This window comes from Hippocampus bargibanti, linkage group LG22 (assembly GCF_051943395.1).
Source record: "Hippocampus bargibanti isolate YZ-2025 linkage group LG22, ASM5194339v1, whole genome shotgun sequence".
Lineage (NCBI taxonomy): Eukaryota > Metazoa > Chordata > Actinopteri > Syngnathiformes > Syngnathidae > Hippocampus > Hippocampus bargibanti.
The window spans coordinates 5,312,706-5,336,966 of NC_142755.1; the positions used below are offsets into that span (position 1 = coordinate 5,312,706).

A 24,261-nucleotide genomic window follows, 5' to 3' on the forward strand; every position below is an offset into this window, starting at 1 on the left:
CAGCTCAGCCCGGCGGCGTACGCGGCGGGGGTCCCGGGCGGCTCCCTAGACGTTCAGCACCTTATCATGCAGGCGGACGCGCGGCGGCGCCAGCGCAGCAACGACAACTACTTTGACGACGTGCCGAGATCCAAACTGGAGCGGCAGATGGCGCAAGTCAGCATGGTGGGTGACGGGCACCCCTCGGATCTGTCGGGTCCCCCCCCCCCCCCCCCCCCAATACCCCTTTGACTGAGATTGGCTGTCGTTCGCAGGCGGGGGAGTGGTGCGAACCCATCACGTTGCGTCCGCCTAACGAGGCCACCTCATCCACACCCGTTCAGTACTGGCAACACCATCCTGAGAAGCTCATCTTCCAGTCGTGCGACTACGAAGCTTACGTGAGTCCCCTTAGTAGCCCCCCCCCCTGCACTCTCCTCATCATTCTGAATGTTAGTGCGATTATGTATGTAAATACCGCCTTTATCCGCACTATAAGGCGCACCTAAAAGAAACGTTTTTATTCAAAAGTTGACCATGTGCCTCATAATGCGGTGCGCCTTATGTATGGAAAACCTTTAAAAATGTCATTCACTGAAAGTGCCCTTTATAATGCGGTGCACCTTATGTCTCTCTCTCTCTCTATATATATATATATATATATATATATATGGATTGGTGGGTGATGGATGGATGGATGGATGGATTGATTGATTGATTGATTGATTGATTGATTGATTGATTGATTGATTGATTGATTGATTGATTGATTGATTGATTGATTGATTGATTGATTGATTGATTGATGTACCTTTATTCGTCTCGCAGTGGCGAAATTGACATTTCACAGCATCAAAGTTATGAAAGGATGAGGAAAGGAAAGAAAGAAGTAGAAAAACAAAAATTGATAGCTGGATATACGCAGATATATAGATGTAGACAGACAGATAGATATTGATAGATAGATATAGACAGATATATAGATATATACATATCCAGATATTGATATATAGATATCCAGAGATTGACATATAGATGTATAGATATATAGATACATTTTAATCTCAAAAATTGGTGTTCCGCCCTGTCGTGGTAGAAAATGGAATTGTACAAAAAAAGTAAAAGTCGGCTTTCTTAATCAAGTACAAATACAGTGTATATTTAAAATACTTTGACTTAAAAAAAGGCAATGTAAATAGTACAGTTTATTTGATGATTATAATTCATAGAACCAGTTTTTTTAATCTTTTATGATGACACAATTGGCTACTTTCTGATTGGCTTTGGCACACAATCACTCCGAATAAACGGGTCCCCGCCCATTGAGTGCGCAAATAAATTAAGGCTTCGTCATCCTCAATGGATTCAACATCTCTTGGGATTTAAAAGAGAAAAAAAAAAATCATCTTTTAATCTTTATCCGGAAGGCGACATGCCATCTGCTGCGGATTAGCCGTCCGTTTTAGTGGCGGCGTTGCCAATGGCACGCCATGTGATGTGATGTGCGCAGTACCTTGGCTCCATGCTGGTGAAGGACCTGAGAGGCACCGAATCGACGCACGACGCCTGCGCCAAAATGAGGGTACGCCGAGAATCGCCCGTCCCGTCGCTTGTCGCGGCGTCAAGTGAAGTGATTTGTTTCCTGCTTGTCTCACGCTCTGCCGACGCCGTTCCAAGAAGTCGACGGAGCAGATGAAGAAGGTACCCACCATCATCCTCTCCGTGTCGTACAAGGGGGTCAAGTTCATCGACGCCACCAATAAGGTAACGTCACTGCTGGAAATGACGTTTTGGATTTCATTAAAAATAAATACATCAATAAATAGACAAACAAATACATAAATACTATATAATTTATAAAATAAATTAAATATAAATAAATAAAATAAATATAAAATAAACATAAAATAAAAAACTACATAAATACATAAATACAGAAAGAAATCCATAAAGATATACATAAAGATATACATAAAGATATGCATAAAGATATGCATAAAGATATGCATAAAGATATACATAAAGAAATACATAAAGAAATACGTAACAAATACATAATACATAACAAATACATAGTAAATACATAGTAAATACATAAAGAATACATAAAAGAATACATAAAAAATACATAAAAGAATACATAAAAAATACATTATAAAATACATAAAAATACATATAAAATACAGATAAAACACAATAACAATACACTAAAAAATACATTAAGAAATATATAAACATACATTAAGAAATACATTAAAAATACATTTTAAAATACCTTAAAATTACATGAAAATAAATAAAAATACATTAAAATACCATTACGAATTCATAAAAAAATCTATTAAAAAATTCATAAAAAATCAGAAGAAAAAAAATCATAGAAAATACATACATTACATACATTAAAAATATGTGAAAATATGTTAAAAAAATACATAAAAAATACATTAAAAATACATAAAAAAATACATAAAAAATACATTAAAAGTTTCATTTAAAGAATCATAGAAAATACATAGGAAATACATACAAAAACGTTAAAAATTCTTTAAAAAATAATTTTAAAAATACATAGGAAATACATAGGAAATACATTAAAAAATACATGAATTCATAAATAAATCGCTGGAGTCAAAGGCGGAATTATAACCACGCCAGCGTTTCTTTTGTCCTCAGAACATCATCGCCGAGCACGAGATCCGCAACATCTCGTGCGCCGCTCAGGATCCCGAGGATCTCTCCACCTTTGCCTACATCACCAAAGACCTCAAATCCAGCCACCACTACTGCCACGTCTTCACCGCCTTCGACGTGGTACATGCGGATTTTCTTTATCCTCCGCGCTTAACTGACACTTTTTTTGTCATACTGCCCCCAAGTGGCCAAGTGGCTGCATTGCATGAATCAAACTCATCAAATTTGCTCATTCAAATTCTATTTTTTTTTCTTTTTAAAACTCACTGTAAAATCCCACGACGTCCGTTCCCTGAACGCCTCACCTCCCGTTTCAGAACCTGGCGTACGAGATCATCCTGACGCTAGGCCAGGCCTTCGAGGTGGCCTACCAGCTGGCCCTGCAGGCGCGCAAGAGCGGCCACGGCTCGTCCACGCTGCCCGAGAGCTTCGACAGCAAACCCGGCAAACCTGTGCCCAAACCGCGCGGCGTCAACATCCGAAAATCCGTAAGCACGTCGCTCCCCGCTGCGCTTTACGAGCTCACGTCGCCACTGTGGGTGCGTGTTGGGTAATTTTTTTTTTTTCAGAATAAAAAAAAAAGGACAAGAATTTGGAAAATGTTCCTTTATAATCGCCCTTATCCATTCTTGCCATCCTACCGCATCTCCCCCTTGGGGCCTCCTTTGACCTCTGTGTGACCTCTGTGCAGGTCATCATGTCACCCTCGGACCGCTGGTCAATGGGCCACATTTACACCCCACACCGGCCACCTCTTCACCCTCCTATTCCTCCTCTTCCTCCCTCCCGACTCTTCCATCCCACTCAGGTCCTCCTCACTTTTCCTTTCGCCCCAAAAGCTATTTAGCTATGTAGCTGGCTATCTATTAGCTAGCTAATAGCTTTCTATCTATTTGAGTTACTACCGGGTTGAGTGAACGCTGGCGCGTGTGGCTGCCGCTTCTCTCCCGCAGAAAAAAAAACGGTCCTGTGACTGTAAATTGACCTTGAGAGTTTTGAAAGGCGCTTAGAAATGAAATGGATTGTTATTATTATTATTATTATTATTATTATTATTATTATTATTATTAAAATACAGTTTTTATTTTCGTTTTATTTTTGTAAGGAAAAAATTGCATTTTAGAATTTCCTGCGATGATGTAGTGTGTGTGTGTGTGTGTGTGTGTGTGTGTGTGTGTGTGTGTGTGTGTGTGTGTGTGTGTGTGTGTGTGTGTGTGTGTGTGTGTGTGTGTGTGTGTGTGTGTGTGTGTGTGTGTGTGTGTGTGTGTTTCGAACTCATTTGAATTGGAACGAACTGCACATCTACGACTGTATTCCAAAATTGTGGCATTAGCGTTAGCAAAATATGCTACATCAACTAGCCATGTCATAGCAATTACAGACTCCACAAAAAAAAGTCATAAAATCACATTTTTATGAGTTTAATAAATACAGGTAACATCCGACTTACAACCAGCTCGACTTACGACCACCCGTACTTACGACCATGACCTCTTTTTTTTATTTTTTTTTTTTTTTTTTAATTCTACGCCTGGCACCGCAACACGCTAGCTAGGGGGCGGGGGTGTTGCATGTCATTTAGCTTCTAAGTCTCTATTCAACATTTTAAATGTATTTCGACTTATGACCATTTTGACTTACGACCGTTTGGTCGGAACGTAACTCTGTCATAAGTCGGATGTTAGCCGTATATTTTTTCATGTTTTAAATTGGGTTCCCACAGGGCATACCTAGTCCCCGCCATGTAGCAAAAACATGTAGGTGTGTGTTGCTAATCCTGTAACAAGATTGTGTGTGTGTGTGTGTGTGTATCATCGGTTTGCAGCAGCGTGTGTAGGATTAGTCTTGTTACCTCTAATGGCATTTATCCCCCCCTTCACCCTTTCCCCCCCTTCTCCTCTTCCTCCTCATCATCACGTTCACTTTATAGCAGTCCACCAGGGCGAGCGATGCGATTGGCTGGAATGCACTTGGCGTTGTTTACTTCCATTTTATTCTTTTCCAGTATCACCGGCAGGGATTAATTGTTGCTCAGTGACAATAAAACTGAAAAAAAAACAAGAGATGCACAGAAAATGTTACCAAAATTAAATTTGAGGCATTAAAATAAAGCGTTGGCCCCATTAAAGTGAAATACGCCTTATCTCCATTTTGACTGCGATTCCTGCACGTGCCACCAGAGGGCGCATGCGTACCACAAGTTGCATAAATAATTGCTGGGCAACGTATGTAGTATACTATCAGCGTCTATCTCACTGTATATATGTGTGTGTGTGTGTGTGTATTTTTTTGTACATGTTCAGATGGAGCAGGGGTCCGTGGAGCAGAAGGGCCACGCCAACGTGCCGTGGATAGTGGAACCGGGTCAGGAGGCCAAAAGAGGAGTCAACACCAAGTACGAGACCACTATTTTTTAAAACATGCAGCCTTGTGCACTCCTGCGTGTGCGTGCCTTGACGAGGGCGGGCATGGGAGGGGAAGGCGGGGCCGAAGGTGGAGGGGGCGGAGTTGTTTGTCAGGTCGGGTGTCGAGCGTGGGAGGGCTCGAGTCGGGCATTAAAAAAAAAAAAAAAAAAAAAGCATCCCACCAGTCCTTCCTCATCATTACCTTTCTTTTTGCATTGTTCTCATTTATCCGAGCGTTCCCGCCCCCTGACAACTTGATTGACAGGTGCAGCAGTGTTTTAGCTGCCCCGGAGGCGGTTGTCATAGAGACAGCAGCAAGCGGAGGTGCGCTTGTTTTTTTTTTTTTTTTTGGCGTCTTTTCTGTTTCATCATATAGCTCGACAGCTGGTTCACGGAGGTGTCTTGACACAAAGCATGTGGCTCGTGAGACGCATGGCGGCCATTTTGCTGAGGGGTGGTGGTGGGGGGGGGGGAGGGGTGATACCCAGGGCTCTCCGGATAAGTGATGTCATCTCATTTTGCAGGGCAGTGGCGGACGCTCATGTCTTTTACTGTGGAAATCAAAGAATGTAGCCAGCCATAAACACACGGACCTTGTCAGGCGTAACACGCACGCTCTTTTCAAAGGACGACAAACATGGATGCCACCCTCCCACTTTCCCGCGTTTAATTTTGAATGCTATGTTATACATACACTCAATAGGGAACTGACTGTTCTGCTTCAACCTTTTTGTGGGGGAGGTTACCATGGAGATGGACAATTGTTTTTTTTTTTTTTTTTTTTTTACTAATTATTCAAGGTGAGAAGACTGGTATTTATGTTTAATATGACAATATTAAAACGCCACCCAAAATTATCTTGTGCAATTATCATCTGCTGTCATCCTCATGTCAGATTATTTTTTCTACGCGCTCGAGACTGATGCCCCCCCCCACTGAAAAAAAATTAAAAAGAATTATGAATGTGTCCGTCCCGCCTCTCCGGACTGTATTCAACTACTGTACGTATGGGATCCGAGGGGATAAAATGTACATAAATATTTTGCCAACTCATTGTGGATAGTTGTAATGTAAAAGATGGACAGACACTTTGTGACACTGGAGAAAAAAAAAGATATGTACTAGATGATTCTATAGATGATGTACTTGGAAGTGACATTCATGTAAATAGGCTTGGGTTTCCAGCACTCTGATTTTTTTTTTAATTTTATGCCATTATTTATAACCCTGTAAAGCACACATGGGAATAAAATATGACATGTACATGGAGTGGATTTTTTTTCACAGCATGAGCTCACCAACAAAGAGTCCGCAATCTTGCAAAGTACAATTTGAAAGTTAAAATCTGATCCAAATTGTTAGAATTCATCTTTGAGGGGACAACAAAATCGGATGAAAATAATGTTTCGATTGAATTTATGAAGCTGCAGTTTGAGGGAAAAGTCGAATAAAATTTTCGGTTGCATTTGGATTCAAAAAAAAAAAAAACTTTCAATGAATAAAAATTATATCCAGAAACAATGTTTTTGAACGCAGATGTAATTCTACAATCGTACACCAGAGGGCGAACTTCATTGGATGCTTTCGATACAAAGAAGAACATAGCGGAAATGACGTCAACAAGGGCTGGACGACTGATTAACAAACAACGCCCCCACGTTTTTATTGAGGTAAATATTGTACTCAAGCAACTCGTATTTTAACATGGAATTCATGAAATGTTATTTTATTACAGTTAATGTCAATGTGGGTAAACCGTCGACCGGAAATCGTTTCGACTGCAGATGTTAGCAATGTATTCGGAACAGACGCCATGAATTTGTCAAAATAATGTCCGAAAACAATGTTATGAAATACTATGAAATACTAAATACTATACTACAATACAATCGTTTTCATTCAGGCAGACGAACCAATGACAATTACACCTGAAATGATTAACATGAGATTTATTTGTAGTGGGTTAGTTGTGAAGATGTGTTTGCGTGAAGAACATTCAAAGAAACCAAATGACCATTGTAAATAATAAATAGCATGACAGATAGTGATTAAAGGCAGGAATGTGTGATGTGAATGAATGTGCGTTTGTTACTCCAATAATTGATCTTTATTTTAGACATATAAACAAGGCACGAACTTTCATTGATTTTTGCATTGTTTCACCTGTTTACTCTGCACAAGCCTTGTAGCTTCGGCACAGTCGAGCATATCAATATTGATTGATCCATTTGTGAGTATCTACCGCCATCTGGCGGGCAAACGCCAACATTACATTTCAGTTTCCTATTTTACAACAGATTGTTTACTTCCAGACAGTGGCTTTTTTAGATGTTCAATTACCTTACATGTTTCGGCGTATACTTCCGCCTAAAAAAGCCAGTGTCTGTACGTAAATAATCTGTTGTAAATTAGATATCAAGTAGGCAGTATGAATTTAACACAATTATTTCTATTTCCTGCCGCCATTTTGGAAATGCCACATACTGATATCATTCGTTTGTATCTACTGCGGGCAAACGCCAACATTACAATTTCGTTTCTCTTGCCCATCTTCCAGATCGCTGTCCATTTCTGAAAGCCACAACAAAGACGACAGCCGTGAACGACATGAAACGATTTGTTTCCATCGCAGAATAGACGCACACGAATTACATGGTCGTTCACGACTAATACGTAGACTCGCGATTTGCTATTCAGATGTGCATCAAGCTATTTTAGCCGCTTAACTCTAGTGGCAACGATACCAAACTTCCTGAGGAAAACTGGCGCTATGCTAATGCGTCACTTCCGCCGTCTCTACTGTAAGTGTCTTCCTGATATTGCACCTGAAACCGGAACGTCACTTCTGATACAATTTTACGACATTTGACGATAGAAGAATATGCGTTTACAATTTAGAAGAGGACTTGAGAAGAAAAAAAAAGAAAAAGGCGAACAAAAATCCCATGCGTAACTACACATAACCGGAAGCGGATGTGACATCCAACTGACGCGATCGTTTTTACAAACAATTACCTTGACAACTTATTTACGATAACAGAATACAGTTTAGTAATTGTAAGAGGACTTGTAAAAAGAAAAAGGCGATCAAAATTCCGATGATTAACAAACAGAAGTGGAAATATATTATTTGACGACGCAGGCGGATGCAACGTAACTTCCGGTTTCTTGGTCTGACAGCAGTACGGCGGTCTCCTTGCGTTTCAATAAGGACAACTTGTTACCCGACATCCTTTTCAACCAAACTAATTTCGATATATGTATGAAAACACTTTTACAAGACTCGTTTAAAAAGAAAAGAAAAAAGCCGAACAAAAATCCCATGCACATTACACAAAGAAGCGGATGTGACTTTGTCAACGGAAGTGGTCAGACATTCAAATAGTTTGGTGTGACGCAAGATCCGGTTTGATCGTTGTGGCAAGATGGCGGCTCCCTTGCGTTTGTTGCATTCCACGCGGTATTGTGACCTATGCAAATCGTTTTTGGAGAACAGTTACATCACAAAAGTAAGAATAACTTGTTACCGGACATCATTTTGAGCTGAACTATGTTCGAAATATGTATCAATACACTTCTCCAAGACGACGGGCGTCGAATTAGTTATCGCGTCGTCGAGCCTAGCTAAGGTGGTTAGCACAAATGTTTGTAGCCATGCAGTGCAAGGCCTTTCGTAAGAATTACGAGTTAAACTCAAACTCGGCTCCTCGCCGACCCTATAAATGATTACATTTCCCGTTTAAAAGTGGTAACACGCCGCACATTATTTGAAATTATAAAAAAATAACTCTTAACAAGCGGTGTTGTATTGGAAATGCAGGCAGCTTACTGCGCATGCGCACAGCAGTTGAGATCATCTGGATGTGAGCCATAATGGTCTTTTGTAAGATAGCTTCACAATAAAATTAAATAAAACATTCCAGTATAAAAGTTGTAGTACACCATACATTATTTGAAATGATTAATAAAACGTATCAGTTTTATTCAGGAATTTGTTGATAGCTATTTTTGTCAACCCATAGGAATGTGTGTGAGATGTGCACATTTCAAGTTACTAACAATGTCTTACAATTCATTGTCGATTATTAAATATTTGGTTGACTTTAAAATATATCTAATTTGTTTTCTTAAAAATAGAAGCAAACATTTTACATGATTGTCAGGTTGAAAGATATCTATTTTTTCACAAGTATATCTTTGACATTGATCAACTTTGTATGATGTTTTTAACCTCATTTTAATATCATAAACACAGTAACACATTTGTGTCATAATTGTATACATTTTAACGTTTGAAAACTTCACTTTGCAACATTTTTTTCTGTCTTTTCGTAGTTCACTGCTGGACAGGCCGCTCACCAAGTAGCTTTAAATGTCCCTGAAACGAAGGTGACCACTTTGGAAAATGGACGCCGCGTGGCTTCTGAGGACTCTGGGCTTTCTACGTGCACGGTGGGTTTGTAAAATGACCACAACTATTGCTCAATTGTTGAAAATATGATATATGGCTGTCAAACAGGGGGGGCCTTAAGGACCACGGTTTGTCACCCCTCTAATAAACCATAATATGCAGATTCTGGTGACCCTCCCATGGCTCAAATCGCTTCTTATAATACCAAGCGTCTGCTTTTAGGTTGGTCTGTGGATCGACGCCGGCAGCCGTTATGAGAACGAGAGAAATAACGGCACAGCTCATTTTTTGGGAGCACATGGCGTTTAAGGTAAGACAGATAAATGTGAATCGCATTGGATGTTATTATGATTATTTTTTGCATACCTGCCAACTACTTACGTTTTGCATCAACTTGTCAATTATGAAAATATGATTGGATTGGATGTACCTTAATTCGTGTCGCAGTGGAGGAATTTACATTTCACGGCAGCAAAGGGATGAAAGGAAGAGGAAAGGAAAGAAAGAAGTAGAAAAACAAACTACTGGAGCTGTGCCATCTTGAAGTCAAAAGAACCAAAAAAACTAAATAACAAATAATATGACAAATGTTGATCAATGTCAAAGATATGCTTTAGTTTGTTTGCTACTATTTTAAGAAAACAAAATAGAAGTATTTTACAATCAACCAAACGTGTAATAATCAATCTTGCTTGAAAAGTACAATCAATTGTCATTATTAGTCACTTGCTAGCTATCTGTTGTATGTAACTGGCTAGCTGGCTATCTATTACATTGGCGTTTTCGTGTTAATTATGTTTGTTAAAGTCATTATAAGTGCCTTTGCACGCTGGGTCCGAGAGGACAGTCATTTCATCTGTGCTGTATGTCATGCATATTAGCATATTTGTCAATAAAGCTAACTTTAACTTTGATTAGTTATCTATTAGCTAGCTATCTATTTGAGTTGTTTTGTGTTGAGTGAACGCCGGCGCATGTGGCTGCCACTGCTCACCCACAGAAAAACTTATCCTGTCACTGTAGAGTGACCTTGAGAGTTTTGAAAGGCGCTTATAAATGAAATGTATTATTATTATTATCATTATTAATATTATTATTATTATTATTTCAAATATGCACGTCGAACCTACATTCCTACGGCTTGACAAAAATAGCATTAGCATCGTTTATGTAATTGTCACTGATATCCAAAATCATATGTGGTCAAAGATTTGATATGATTGATATCAATCAATTGGTACGTCAAAAAATGAGGCTAAAAAGACCATGCAAAGGTTGATCGATGTCAAAGATATACCTGTAAAAAATACCTATATTTGAACTTGTCAATCATGAAAATATCAGGTGTGCTACTATTTTAAGAAAACAGAACTCTTGAGTCTCAATTCCAGCAATGACCCTTAGCATGCACAATTTGTCTGAAGGAAGCTAACAGCTAGCACAGTGAGCCAATCACCTGTTCTAAATTAATGATACTTAGCGATGTCGTCTTTTGAATGTTTTTATTGGACACCGTAATTTTCATTAATAAATTGTAACCCGGAATGGGATGATGAAAACCGTACTCATTAAGGCAAAACCGGACTACTTGGCAGGTATGGAGATGCTGTAAGTTTGATTTTTGTATTATGCGCCTTTTTTCAGAGTAGCCGCTACTACCTCCACGCCACCGCGTACCAATCCACGGCTCTGGGCAGGACCATCCTGGGCGCATCCTGACGACGCTTCCGTTGCAGGAGCATCAGTCGAGGGGATCTGGTGGAGTACATCACCAGTCACTACAAAGGTCCTCGAATCGTGCTGGCAGCGGCGGGAGGTGAGAACTTTTGCGGGCCCCTCGACACCCGTCGCTTGTCCCCGACTGATGTTGAAAAATGTTCCATGCAGGAGATTCCCACACGGAGCTTATTGACCTGGCCAAGTACCACTTTGGGAAGCTTCTTGGACCCTACGACAGCGACGCCCCGGTAACCGCCTGCCTGCCCCTTCACAGGAAGTGAGGTAAAAAAAAAAAAAATATGACCATGTATAGTAAGGCGTTTTTCGGTGATAAAAAGACCGTGTATAATAAGGCGTTTTCAGGCGATAAAAAGACCATGTATAGTAAGGCGTTAAAAAGACCATGTATGGCTGCGAGGAGGGAAGGACGTAGGCCGGCGGCGGTCGCGGGGGACGGGCGGCGGCGGGCGCCACGGGCGCGGGAGGGGGTCTGCTATGCGACTTACCCTTTCGCGCTCTGCGCCCGGCGTGCGGTCCTTACTCGGCGGCCGTCGAACCGGCGCCAACCGGCGAAGGCTGCGCGGCTCGCGGGGGGAAGCGCGCGGGCGCGAGCGGGTCGGTGTCTGGCGGCTCCGGGAACGGGGTCCGCCTTTCGCCGGCCCGGCTCCGCGCTCGGCGCTGCGATCTCTCTCCGCGCGCCGCCTGCCGGACCGACGACAACGGCGGAAGGGGCGGCGTCGGGCGCCACGGGCGCGGGAGGGGGTCTGCTAGTCGTCTTACCCTTCCGCGCTCCGCGCCCGGCGCGCGGTCTCGCTCCGCCGGACGAGGCGAAGCTGCGCGGTCGCCGGGGACGGGCGGGCGACGGGCGTCCGGGCGCGCGAGGCGGGTCTGCTATGCGACTTCTCCTCGCGCGTTCCGCGCCCGCCGCGCGCTCTTACTCGGCGGCCGCCCGCGGAGTCCGCGACGTCCGGGGAAGCCGCGCGGACGCGGGGGACGGGCGACGGGCGCCACGGGCGCGGGAGGGGGTCTGCTATGCGACTTACCCTTTCGCGCTCCGCGTCCGCCGCGCGGTCCTACTCTGCGTCCGCCGGCGGAACCGGCGGCAACAGGCGAAGGCTGCGCGGCTCGCGGGGGAAGCGCGCGGGCGGGTCGGTGTCTGGCGGCTCCGGGAACGGGGTCGCCGGTCGCCGGCCCGGCTCCGCGCTCCGCGCTGCGATCTCTCTCCGCGCGCCGCCTGCCGGACCGACGACAACGGCGGAAGGGGCGGCGTCGGGCGCCACGGGCGCGGGAGGGGGTCTGCTAGTCGTCTTACCCTTCCGCGCTCCGTGCCCAGCGTGCGGTCTCGCTCCGCCGGATGAGGCGAAGCTGCGCGGCCGCCGTGGACGGGCGGGCGACGGGCGTTCCGGGCGCGTGAGGCGGGTCTGCTATGCGACTTCTCCTCGCCCGCGCCCGCGCGCGCTCTTACTCGGCGGCTGCCGGCGGAACCCACAACCGACAACGTCGGCTGCGAAGCCGACGGAGGCGAATGCGGGGGAGAGGCGGCGTCCCGCGTCACGGGGGGCGGGCCTCGGCCCGCGCTCCGGCGCCCGACGCCACTCGAACCCGCAGCCATCTGAAACGTCGAACCTCCTCGCAGCCAACTGATTAAAACGTCTTTCGGCGGGTAACCGTCGCCACTCTGGTCAAGGCCCGGGCGCGGCCGGCGTCGGGGGACCCTCCCCCTGCCGGTGCCATCGCGTCCGGACCGCCACGTTTTGAGGCGATAAAAAGACCATGTATAGTAAGGCGTTAAAAAGACCATGTATAGGAAGGCGTTTTGAGGCGTTAAAAAGACCATGTATAGTAAGGCTTTAAAATACCAAATATAGTAAGGCGTTTTGAGGCGTTAAAAAGACCATGTATAGTAAGGCGTTAAAAAGACCATGTATAGTAAGGCGTTAAAAAGACCATGTATAGTAAGCCGTTTTGAGGCGATAAAAAGACCATGTATAGTAAGGCGTTAAAAAGACCATGTATAGTAAGGCGTTTTGAGGCGTTAAAAAGACCATGTATAGTAAGGCTTTAAAATACCAAATATAGTAAGGCGTTTTGAGGCGTTAAAAAGACCATGTATAGTAAGGCGTTAAAAAGACCATGTATAGTAAGGCGTTAAAAAGACCATGTATAGTAAGCCGTTTTGAGGCGATAAAAAGACCATGTATAGTAAGGCGTTAAAAAGACCATGTATAGTAAGGCGTTTTGAGACGATAAAAAGACCATGTATAGTAAGGCGTTAAAAAGACCATGTATAGTAAGGCGTTAAAAAGACCATGTATAGGAAGGCGTTTTGAGGCGTTAAAAAGACCATGTATAGTAAGGCTTTAAAATACCAAATATAGTAAGGCGTTTTGAGGCGTTAAAAAGACCATGTATAGTAAGGCGTTAAAAAGACCATGTATAGTAAGGCGTTAAAAAGACCATGTATAGTAAGCCGTTTTGAGGCGATAAAAAGACCATGTATAGTAAGGCGTTAAAAAGACCATGTATAGTAAGGCGTTTTGAGGCGTTAAAAAGACCATGTATAGTAAGGCTTTAAAATACCAAATATAGTAAGGCGTTTTGAGGCGTTAAAAAGACCATGTATAGTAAGGCGTTAAAAAGACCATGTATAGTAAGGCTTTAAAATACCAAATATAGTAAGGCGTTTTGAGGCGTTAAAAAGACCATGTATAGTAAGGCGTTAAAAAGACCATGCATAGTAAGGCGTTTTGAGACGATAAAAAGACCATGTATAGTAAGGCGTTAAAAAGACCATGTATAGTAAGGCTTTAAAATACCAAATATAGTAAGGCGTTTTGAGGCGTTAAAAAGACCATGTATAGTAAGGCGTTAAAAAGACCATGTATAGTAAGGCGTTAAAAAGACCATGTATAGTAAGCCGTTTTGAGGCGATAAAAAGACCATGTATAGTAAGGCGTTAAAAAGACCATGTATAGTAAGGCGTTTTGAGGCGTTAAAAAGACCATGTATAGTAAGGCGTTAAAAAGACCATGTATAGTAAGGCGTTTTGAGACGATAAAAAGACCATGTATAGTAAGGCGTTAAAAAGACCATGTATAGTAAGGCTTTAAAATACCAAATATAGTAAGGCGTTTTGAGGCGTTAAAAAGACCATGTATAGTAAGGCTTTAAAATACCAAATATAGTAAGGCGTTTTGAGGCGTTAAAAAGACCATGTATAGTAAGGCGTTAAAAAGACCATGTATAGTAAGGCGTTAAAAAGACCATGTATAGTAAGCCGTTTTGAGGCGATAAAAAGACCATGTATAGTAAGCCGTTTTGAGGCGATAAAAAGACCATGTATAGTAAGGCGTTAAAAAGACCATGTATAGTAAGGCGTTTTGAGACGATAAAAAGACCATGTATAGTAAGGCGTTAAAAAGACCATGTATAGTAAGGCGTTTTGAGGCATTAAAAAGACCATGTATAGTAAGGCTTTAAAAAGACCATGTATAGTAAGCCGTTTTGAGGCGATAAAAAGACCATGTATAGTAAGGCGTTTTGAGGCGATAAAAAGACCATGTATAGTAAGGCGTTAAAAAGACCATGTATAGTAAGGCGTTAAAAAGACCATGTATAGTAAGGCGTTTTGAGGCGATAAAAAGACCATGTATAGTAAGGCGTTAAAAAGACCATGTATAGTAAGGCGTTTTGAGGCGTTAAAAAGACCATGTATAGTAAGGCGTTAAAAAGACCATGTGTAGTAAGGCGTTTTGAGGCGTTAAAAAGACCATGTATAGTAAGGCGTTTTGAGGCGTTAAAAAGACCATGTATAGTAAGGCGTTAAAAAGACCATGTATAGTAAGGCGTTAAAAAGACCATGTATAGTAAGGCGTTAAAAAGACCATGTATAGTAAGGCGTTAAAAAGACCATGTGTAGTAAGGCAATAAAAAGACCATGTATAGTAAGGCGTTAAAAAGACCATGTATAGTAAGGCGTTTTGAGGCGTTAAAAAGACCATGTATAGTAAGGCGTTAAAAAGACCATGTATAGTAAGGCGTTAAAAAGACCATGTATAGTAAGGCGTTTTGAGGCGTTAAAAAGACCATGTATAGTAAGACGTTAAAAAGACCATGTATAGTAAGGCGTGTTAAAAAGACCATGTATAGTAAGGCGTTTTGAGGCGTTAAAAAGACCATGTATAGTAAGGCGTTAAAAAGACCATGTATAGTGAGGCGTTAAAAAGACCATGTATAGTAAGGTGTTTTGAGGCGTTAAAAAGACCATGTATAGTAAGGCGTTTTGAGGCGTTAAAAAGACCATGTATAGTAAGGCGTTAAAAAGACCATGTATAGTAAGGCGTTAAAAAGACCATGTATAGTAAGGCGTTTTGAGGCGATAAAAAGACCATGTATAGTAAGGCGTTTTGAGGCGTTAAAAAGACCATGTATAGTAAGGCGTTAAAAAGACCATGTATAGTAAGGCGTTTTGAGGCGATAAAAAGACCATGTATAGTAAGGCGTTAAAAAGACCATGTATAGTAAGGCGTTTTGAGGCGTTAAAAAGACCATGTATAGTAAGGCGTTAAAAAGACCATGTATAGTCAGGCGTTAAAAAGACCATGTATAGTAAGCCGTTTTGAGACGATAAAAAGACCATGTATAGTAAGGCGTTAAAAAGACCATGTATAGTAAGGCTTTAAAATACCAAATATAGTAAGGCGTTTTGAGGCGTTAAAAAGACCATGTATTGTAAGGCTTTAAAATACCAAATATAGTAAGGCGTTTTGAGGCGTTAAAAAGACCATGTATAGTAAGGCGTTTTGAGGCGATAAAAAGACCATGTATAGTAAGCCGTTTTGAGGCGATAAAAAGACCATGTATAGTAAGGCGTTAAAAAGACCATGTATAGTAAGGCGTTAAAAAGACCATGTATAGTAAGGCGTTTTGAGACGATAAAACGACCATGTATAGTAAGGCGTTAAAAAGACCATGTATAGTAAGGCGTTAAAAAGACCATGTATAGTAAGGCGTTAAAAAGACCATGTATAGTAAGGCGTTAAAAAGACCATGTATAGTAAGGCTTTAAAATACCAAATATAGTAAGGCGTTTTGAGGCGTTAAAAAGACCATGTATAGTAAGGCGTTAAAAAGACCATGTATAGTAAGGCGTTAAAAAGACCATGTATAGTAAGCCGTTTTGAGGCGATAAAAAGACCATGTATAGTAAGGCGTTAAAAAGACCATGTATAGTAAGGCGTTTTGAGGCGTTAAAAAGACCATGTATAGTAAGGCTTTAAAATACCAAATATAGTAAGGCGTTTTGAGGCGTTAAAAAGACCATGTATAGTAAGGCGTTAAAAAGACCATGTATAGTAAGGCGTTAAAAAGACCATGTATAGTAAGCCGTTTTGAGGCGATAAAAAGACCATGTATAGTAAGGCGTTAAAAAGACCATGTATAGTAAGGCGTTTTGAGACGATAAAAAGACCATGTATAGTAAGGCGTTAAAAAGACCATGTATAGTAAGGCGTTAAAAAGACCATGTATAGGAAGGCGTTTTGAGGCGTTAAAAAGACCATGTATAGTAAGGCTTTAAAATACCAAATATAGTAAGGCGTTTTGAGGCGTTAAAAAGACCATGTATAGTAAGGCGTTAAAAAGACCATGTATAGTAAGGCGTTAAAAAGACCATGTATAGTAAGCCGTTTTGAGGCGATAAAAAGACCATGTATAGTAAGGCGTTAAAAAGACCATGTATAGTAAGGCGTTTTGAGGCGTTAAAAAGACCATGTATAGTAAGGCTTTAAAATACCAAATATAGTAAGGCGTTTTGAGGCGTTAAAAAGACCATGTATAGTAAGGCGTTAAAAAGACCATGTATAGTAAGGCGTTAAAAAGACCATGTATAGTAAGCCGTTTTGAGGCGATAAAAAGACCATGTATAGTAAGGCGTTAAAAAGACCATGTATAGTAAGGCGTTTTGAGACGATAAAAAGACCATGTATAGTAAGGCGTTAAAAAGACCATGTATAGTAAGGCTTTAAAATACCAAATATAGTAAGGCGTTTTGAGGCGTTAAAAAGACCATGTATAGTAAGGCGTTAAAAAGACCATGTATAGTAAGGCGTTAAAAAGACCATGTATAGTAAGCCGTTTTGAGGCGATAAAAAGACCATGTATAGTAAGGCGTTAAAAAGACCATGTATAGTAAGGCGTTAAAAAGACCATGTATAGTAAGGCGTTAAAAAGACCATGTATAGTAAGGTGTTTTGAGACGATAAAAAGACCATGTATAGTAAGGCGTTAAAAAGACCATGTATAGTAAGGCTTTAAAATACCAAATATAGTAAGGCGTTTTGAGGCGTTAAAAAGACCATGTATAGTAAGGCTTTAAAATACCAAATATAGTAAGGCGTTTTGAGGCGTTAAAAAGACCATGTATAGTAAGGCGTTAAAAAGACCATGTATAGTAAGGCGTTAAAAAGACCATGTATAGTAAGCCGTTTTGAGGCGATAAAAAGACCATGTATAGTAAGCCGTTTTGAGGCGATAAAAAGACCATGTATAGTAAGGCGTTAAAAAGACCATGTATAGTAAGGCGTTTTGAGACGATAAAAAGACCATGTATAGTAAGGCGTTAAAAAGACCATGTATAGTAAGGCGTTTTGAGGCATTAAAAAGACCATGTATAGTAAGGCTTTAAAAAGACCATGTATAGTAAGCCGTTTTGAGGCGATAAAAAGACCATGTATAGTAAGGCGTTTTGAGGCGATAAAAAGACCATGTATAGTAAGGCGTTAAAAAGACCATGTATAGTAAGGCGTTAAAAAGACCATGTATAGTAAGGCGTTTTGAGGCGATAAAAAGACCATGTATAGTAAGGCGTTAAAAAGACCATGTATAGTAAGGCGTTTTGAGGCGTTAAAAAGACCATGTATAGTAAGACGTTAAAAAGACCATGTGTAGTAAGGCGTTTTGAGGCGTTAAAAAGACCATGTATAGTAAGGCGTTTTGAGGCGTTAAAAAGACCATGTATAGTAAGGCGTTAAAAAGACCATGTATAGTAAGGCGTTAAAAAGACCATGTATAGTAAGGCGTTAAAAAGACCATGTATAGTAAGGCGTTAAAAAGACCATGTGTAGTAAGGCAATAAAAAGACCATGTATAGTAAGGCGTTAAAAAGACCATGTATAGTAAGGCGTTTTGAGGCGTTAAAAAGACCATGTATAGTAAGGCGTTAAAAAGACCATGTATAGTAAGGCGTTTTGAGGCGTTAAAAAGACCATGTATAGTAAGACGTTAAAAAGACCATGTATAGTAAGGCGTGTTAAAAAGACCATGTATAGTAAGGCGTTTTGAGGCGTTAAAAAGACCATGTATAGTAAGGCGTTAAAAAGACCATGTATAGTGAGGCGTTAAAAAGACCATGTATAGTAAGGTGTTTTGAGGCGTTAAAAAGACCATGTATAGTAAGGCGTTTTGAGGCGTTAAAAAGACCATGTATAGTAAGGCGTTAAAAAGACCATGTATAGTAAGGCGTTAAAAAGACCATGTATAGTAAGGCGTTTTGAGGCGATAAAAAGACCATGTATAGTAAGGCGTTTTGAGGCGTTAAAAAGACCATGTATAGTAAGGCGTTAAAAAGACCATGTATAGTAAGGCGTTTTGAGGCGATAAAAAGACCATGTATAGTAAGGCGTTAAAAAGACCATGTATAGGAAGGCGTTTTGAGGCGTTAAAAAGACCATGTATAGTCAGGCGTTAAAAAGACCATGTATAGTCAGGCGTTAAAAAGACCATGTATAGTAAGCCGTTTTGAGACGATAAAAAGACCATGTATAGTAAGGCGTTAAAAAGACCATGTATAGTAAGGCTTTAAAATACCAAATATAGTAAGGCGTTTTGAGGCGTTAAAAAGACCATGTATTGTAAGGCTTTAAAATACCAAATATAGTAAGGCGTTTTGAGGCGTTAAAAAGACCATGTATAGTAAGGCGTTAAAAAGACCATGTATAGTAAGCCGTTTTGAGGCGATAAAAAGACCATGTATAGTAAGCCGTTTTGAGGCGATAAAAAGACCATGTATAGTAAGGCGTTAAAAAGACCATGTATAGTAAGGCGTTAAAAAGACCATGTATAGTAAGGCGTTTTGAGACGATAAAACGACCATGTATAGTAAGGCGTTAAAAAGACCATGTATAGTAAGGCGTTTTGAGGCATTAAAAAGACCATGTATAGTAAGGCGTTAAAAAGACCATGTATAGTAAGCCGTTAAAAAGACCATGTATAGTAAGGCGTTAAAAAGACCATGTATAGTAAGGCGTTAAAAAGACCATGTATAGTAAGGCGTTAAAAAGACCATGTATAGTAAGGCGTTTTGAGGCGATAAAAAGACCATGTATAGTAAGGCGTTAAAAAGACCATGTATAGTAAGCCGTTTTGAGGCGTTAAAAAGACCATGTATAGTAAGGCGTTTTGAGGCGTTAAAAAGACCATGTATAGTAAGACGTTAAAAAGACCATGTGTAGTAAGGCGTTTTGAGGCGTTAAAAAGACCATGTATAGTAAAGCGTTTTGAGGCGTTAAAAAGACCATGTATAGTAAGGCGTTAAAAAGACCATGTATAGTAAGGCGTTAAAAAGACCATGTGTAGTAAGGCAATAAAAAGACCATGTATAGTAAGGCGTTAAAAAGACCATGTATAGTAAGGCGTTTTGAGGCGTTAAAAAGACCATGTATAGTAAGGTGTTAAAAAGACCATGTATAGTAAGGCGTTTTGAGGCGTTAAAAAGACCATGTATAGTAAGGCGTTAAAAAGACCATGTATAGTAAGGCGTTTTGAGGCGTTAAAAAGACCATGTATAGTAAGGCGTTTTGAGGCGATAAAAAAACCATGTATAGTAAGGCGTTAAAAAGACCATGTATAGTAAGGCGTTTTGAGGCGTTAAAAAGACCATGTATAGTAAGGCGTTTTGAGGCGATAAAAAGACCATGTATAGTAAGGCGTTTTGAGGCGTTAAAAAGACCATGTATAGTAAGGCGTTTTGAGGCGTTAAAAAGACCATGTATAGTAAGGCGTTTTAAGGCGTTAAAAAGACCATGTATAGTAAGGCGTTTTGAGGCGTTAAAAAGACCATGTATAGTGAGGCGTTAAAAAGACCATGTATAGTGAGGCGTTAAAAAGACCATGTATAGTGAGGCGTTAAAAAGACTATGTATAGTAAGGCGTTAAAAAGACCATGTATAGTAAGGTGTTAAAAAGACCATGTATAGTAAGGCGTTAAAAAGACCATGTATAGTAAGGCGTTAAAAAGACCATGTATAGTGAGGCGTTAAAAAGACCATGTATAGTAAGGCGTTTTGAGGCGATAAAAAGACCATGTATAGTAAGGCGTTAAAAAGACCATGTATAGTAAGGCGTTTTGAGGCGTTAAAAAGACCATGTATAGTAAGGCGTTAAAAAGACCATGTGTAGTAAGGCAATAAAAAGACCATGTATAGTAAGGCGTTAAAAAGACCATGTATAGTGAGACGTTAAAAAGACCATGTATAGTAAGGCGTTAAAAAGACCATGTATAGTAAGGCGTTTTGAGGCGTTAAAAAGACCATGTATAGTGAGGCGTTAAAAAGACCATGTATAGTGAGGCGTTAAAAAGACTATGTATAGTAAGGCGTTAAAAAGACCATGTATAGTAAGGTGTTAAAAAGACCATGTATAGTAAGGCGTTTTGAGGCGATAAAAAGACCATGTATAGTAAGGCGTTTTGAGGCGTTAAAAAGACCATGTATAGTAAGGCGTTAAAAAGACCATGTATAGTGAGGCGTTAAAAAGACTATGTATAGTAAGGCGTTAAAAAGACCATGTATAGTAAGGCGTTAAAAAGACCATGTATAGTAAGGCGTTTTGAGGCGATAAAAAGACCATGTATAGTAAGGCGTTAAAAAGACCATGTATAGTAAGGCGTTAAAAAGACCATGTATAGTGAGGCGTTAAAAAGACCATGTATAGTAAGGCGTTTTGAGGCGTTAAAAAGACCATGTATAGTAAGGCGTTAAAAAGACCATGTATAGTGAGGCGTTAAAAAGACCATGTATAGTAAGGCGTTTTGAGGCGATAAAAAGACCATGTATAGTAAGGCGTTAAAAAGACCATGTATAGTAAGGCGTTAAAAAGACCATGTATAGTGAGGCGTTAAAAAGACCATGTATAGTAAGGCGTTTTGAGGCGTTAAAAAGACCATGTATAGTAAGGCGTTAAAAAGACCATGTATAGTGAGGCGTTAAAAAGACCATGTATAGTAAGGCGTTTTGAGGCGTTAAAAAGACCATGTATAGTAAGGCGTTAAAAAGACCATGTATAGTGAGGCGTTAAAAAGACCATGTATAGTAAGGCGTTTTGAGGCGTTAAAAAGACCATGTATAGTAAGGCGTTAAAAAGACCATGTATAGTAAGGCGTTAAAAAGACCATGTGTAGTAAGGCAATAAAAAGACCATGTATAGTAAGGCGTTAAAAAGACCATGTATAGTAAGGCGTTTTGAGGCGTTAAAAAGACCATGTATAGTAAGGCGTTAAAAAGACCATGTATAGTAAGGCGTTAAAAAGACCATGTATAGTAAGGTGTTAAAAAGACCATGTATAGTAAGGCGTTTTGAGGCGTTAAAAAGACCATGTATAGTAAGGCGTTAAAAAGACCATGTATAGTAAGGCGTTAAAAAGACCATGTATAGTAAGGCGTTTTGAGGCGTTAAAAAGACCATGTATAGTAAGGCGTTTTGAGGCGTTAAAAAGACCATGTATAGTAAGGCGTTAAAAAGACCATGTATAGTAAGGCGTTAAAAAGACCATGTATAGTAAGGCGTTTTGAGGCGTTAAAAAGACCATGTATAGTAAGGCGTTTTGAGGCGATAAAAAGACCATGTATAGTAAGGCGTTAAAAAGACCATGTATAGTAAGGTGTTAAAAAGACCATGTATAGTAAGGTGTTAAAAAGACCATGTATAGTAAGGCGTTAAAAAGACCATGTATAGTAAGGCGTTTTGAGGCGTTAAAAAGACCACGTATAGTAAGGCGTTAAAAAGACCATGTATAGTAAGGCGTTTTGAGGCGTTAAAAAGACCATGTATAGTAAGGCGTTAAAAAGACCATGTATAGTAAGGCGTTAAAAAGACCATGTGTAGTAAGGCATTTTGAGGCGTTAAAAAGACCATGTATAGTAAGGCGTTTTGAGGCGATAAAAAAACCATGTATAGTAAGGCGTTAAAAAGACCATGTATAGTAAGGCGTTAAAAAGACCATGTATAGTAAGGCGTTTTGAGGCGATAAAAAGACCATGTATAGTAAGGCGTTAAAAAGACCATGTATAGTAAGGCGTTAAAAAGACCATGTATAGTAAGGCGTTAAAAAGACCATGTGTAGTAAGGCAATAAAAAGACCATGTATAGTAAGGCATTTTGAGGCGTTAAAAAGACCATGTATAGTAAGGCGTTTTGAGGCGATAAAAAAACCATGTATAGTAAGGCGTTAAAAAGACCATGTATAGTAAGACGTTAAAAAGACCATGTGTAGTAAGGCGTTTTGAGGCGTTAAAAAGACCATGTATAGTAAGGCGTTTTGAGGCGTTAAAAAGACCATGTATAGTAAGGCGTTAAAAAGACCATGTATAGTAAGGCGTTTTGAGGCGTTAAAAAGACCATGTATAGTAAGGCGTTAAAAAGACCATGTATAGTAAGGCGTTAAAAAGACCATGTGTAGTAAGGCAATAAAAAGACCATGTATAGTAAGGCGTTAAAAAGACCATGTATAGTAAGGCATTTTGAGGCGTTAAAAAGACCATGTATAGTAAGGCGTTTTGAGGCGATAAAAAAACCATGTATAGTAAGGCGTTAAAAAGACCATGTATAGTAAGGCGTTAAAAAGACCATGTATAGTAAGGCGTTTTGAGGCGATAAAAAGACCATGTATAGTAAGGCGTTAAAAAGACCATGTATAGTAAGGCGTTTTGAGGCGTTAAAAAGACCATGTATAGTAAGGCGATAAAAAGACCATGTATAGTAAGGCCATAAAAAGACCATGTATAGTAAGGCGTTTTGAGGCGTTAAAAAGACCATGTATAGTAAGGCGTTAAAAAGACCATGTATAGTAAGGCGTTTTGAGGCGATAAAAAGACCATGTATAGTAAGGCGTTAAAAAGACCATGTATAGTAAGGCGTTTTGAGGCGATAAAAAGACCATGTATAGTAAGGCGTTAAAAAGACCATGTATAGTAAGGCGTTTTGAGGCGTGAAAAAGACCATGTATAGTAAGGCGTTAAAAAGACCATGTATAGTAAGGCGTTTTGAGGCGATAAAAAGACCATGTATAGTAAGGCGTTTTGAGGCGTTAAAAAGACCATGTATAGTAAGGCGTTTTGAGGCGATAAAAAGACCATGTATAGTAAGGCGTTAAAAAGACCATGTATAGTAAGGCGTTTTGAGGCGTTAAAAAGACCATGTATAGTAAGGCGTTAAAAAGACCATGTATAGTAAGGCGTTAAAAAGACCATGTGTAGTAAGGCAATAAAAAGACCATGTATAGTAAGGCGTTAAAAAGACCATGTATAGTAAGGCGTTAAAAAGACCATGTATAGTAAGGCGTTTTGAGGCGTTAAAAAGACCATGTATAGTAAGGCGTTAAAAAGACCATGTATAGTAAGGCGTTAAAAAGACCATGTATAGTAAGGTGTTAAAAAGACCATGTATAGTAAGGCGTTTTGAGGCGTTAAAAAGACCATGTATAGTAAGGCGTTAAAAAGACCATGTATAGTAAGGCGTTTTGAGGCGTTAAAAGACCATGTATAGTAAGGTGTTTTGAGGCGTTAAAAAGACCATAGTAAGGCGTTTTGAGGCGTTAAAAAGACCATGTATAGTAAGGAGTTTAGAGGCGTTAAAAAGACCATGTATAGTAAGGCGTTTTGAGGCGATAAAAAGACCATGTATAGTAAGGCGTTAAAAAGACCATGTATAGTAAGGCGTTTTGAGGCGTGAAAAAGACCATGTATAGTAAGGCGTTAAAAAGACCATGTATAGTAAGGC

General features: G+C 40.2%; 1 protein-coding gene across 1 annotated transcript in view; it reads left to right on the forward strand.

Moving 5' to 3' along the window:
• anks1b (ankyrin repeat and sterile alpha motif domain containing 1B) overlaps window positions 1–6,293 on the forward strand; it is a 58,170-nt gene extending 51,877 nt beyond the window's left edge. The window contains 8 exon segments of the mRNA XM_088988690.1: window positions 2–165; window positions 255–380; window positions 1,490–1,561; window positions 1,657–1,743; window positions 2,656–2,793; window positions 2,991–3,161; window positions 4,977–5,068; window positions 5,603–6,293. Of these exon segments, the coding sequence (XP_088844816.1) occupies window positions 2–165; window positions 255–380; window positions 1,490–1,561; window positions 1,657–1,743; window positions 2,656–2,793; window positions 2,991–3,161; window positions 4,977–5,068; window positions 5,603–5,651 (899 nt within the window). The 3' untranslated portion in view covers window positions 5,652–6,293.
• Window positions 6,294–24,261: the final 17,968 nt, after the last annotated feature.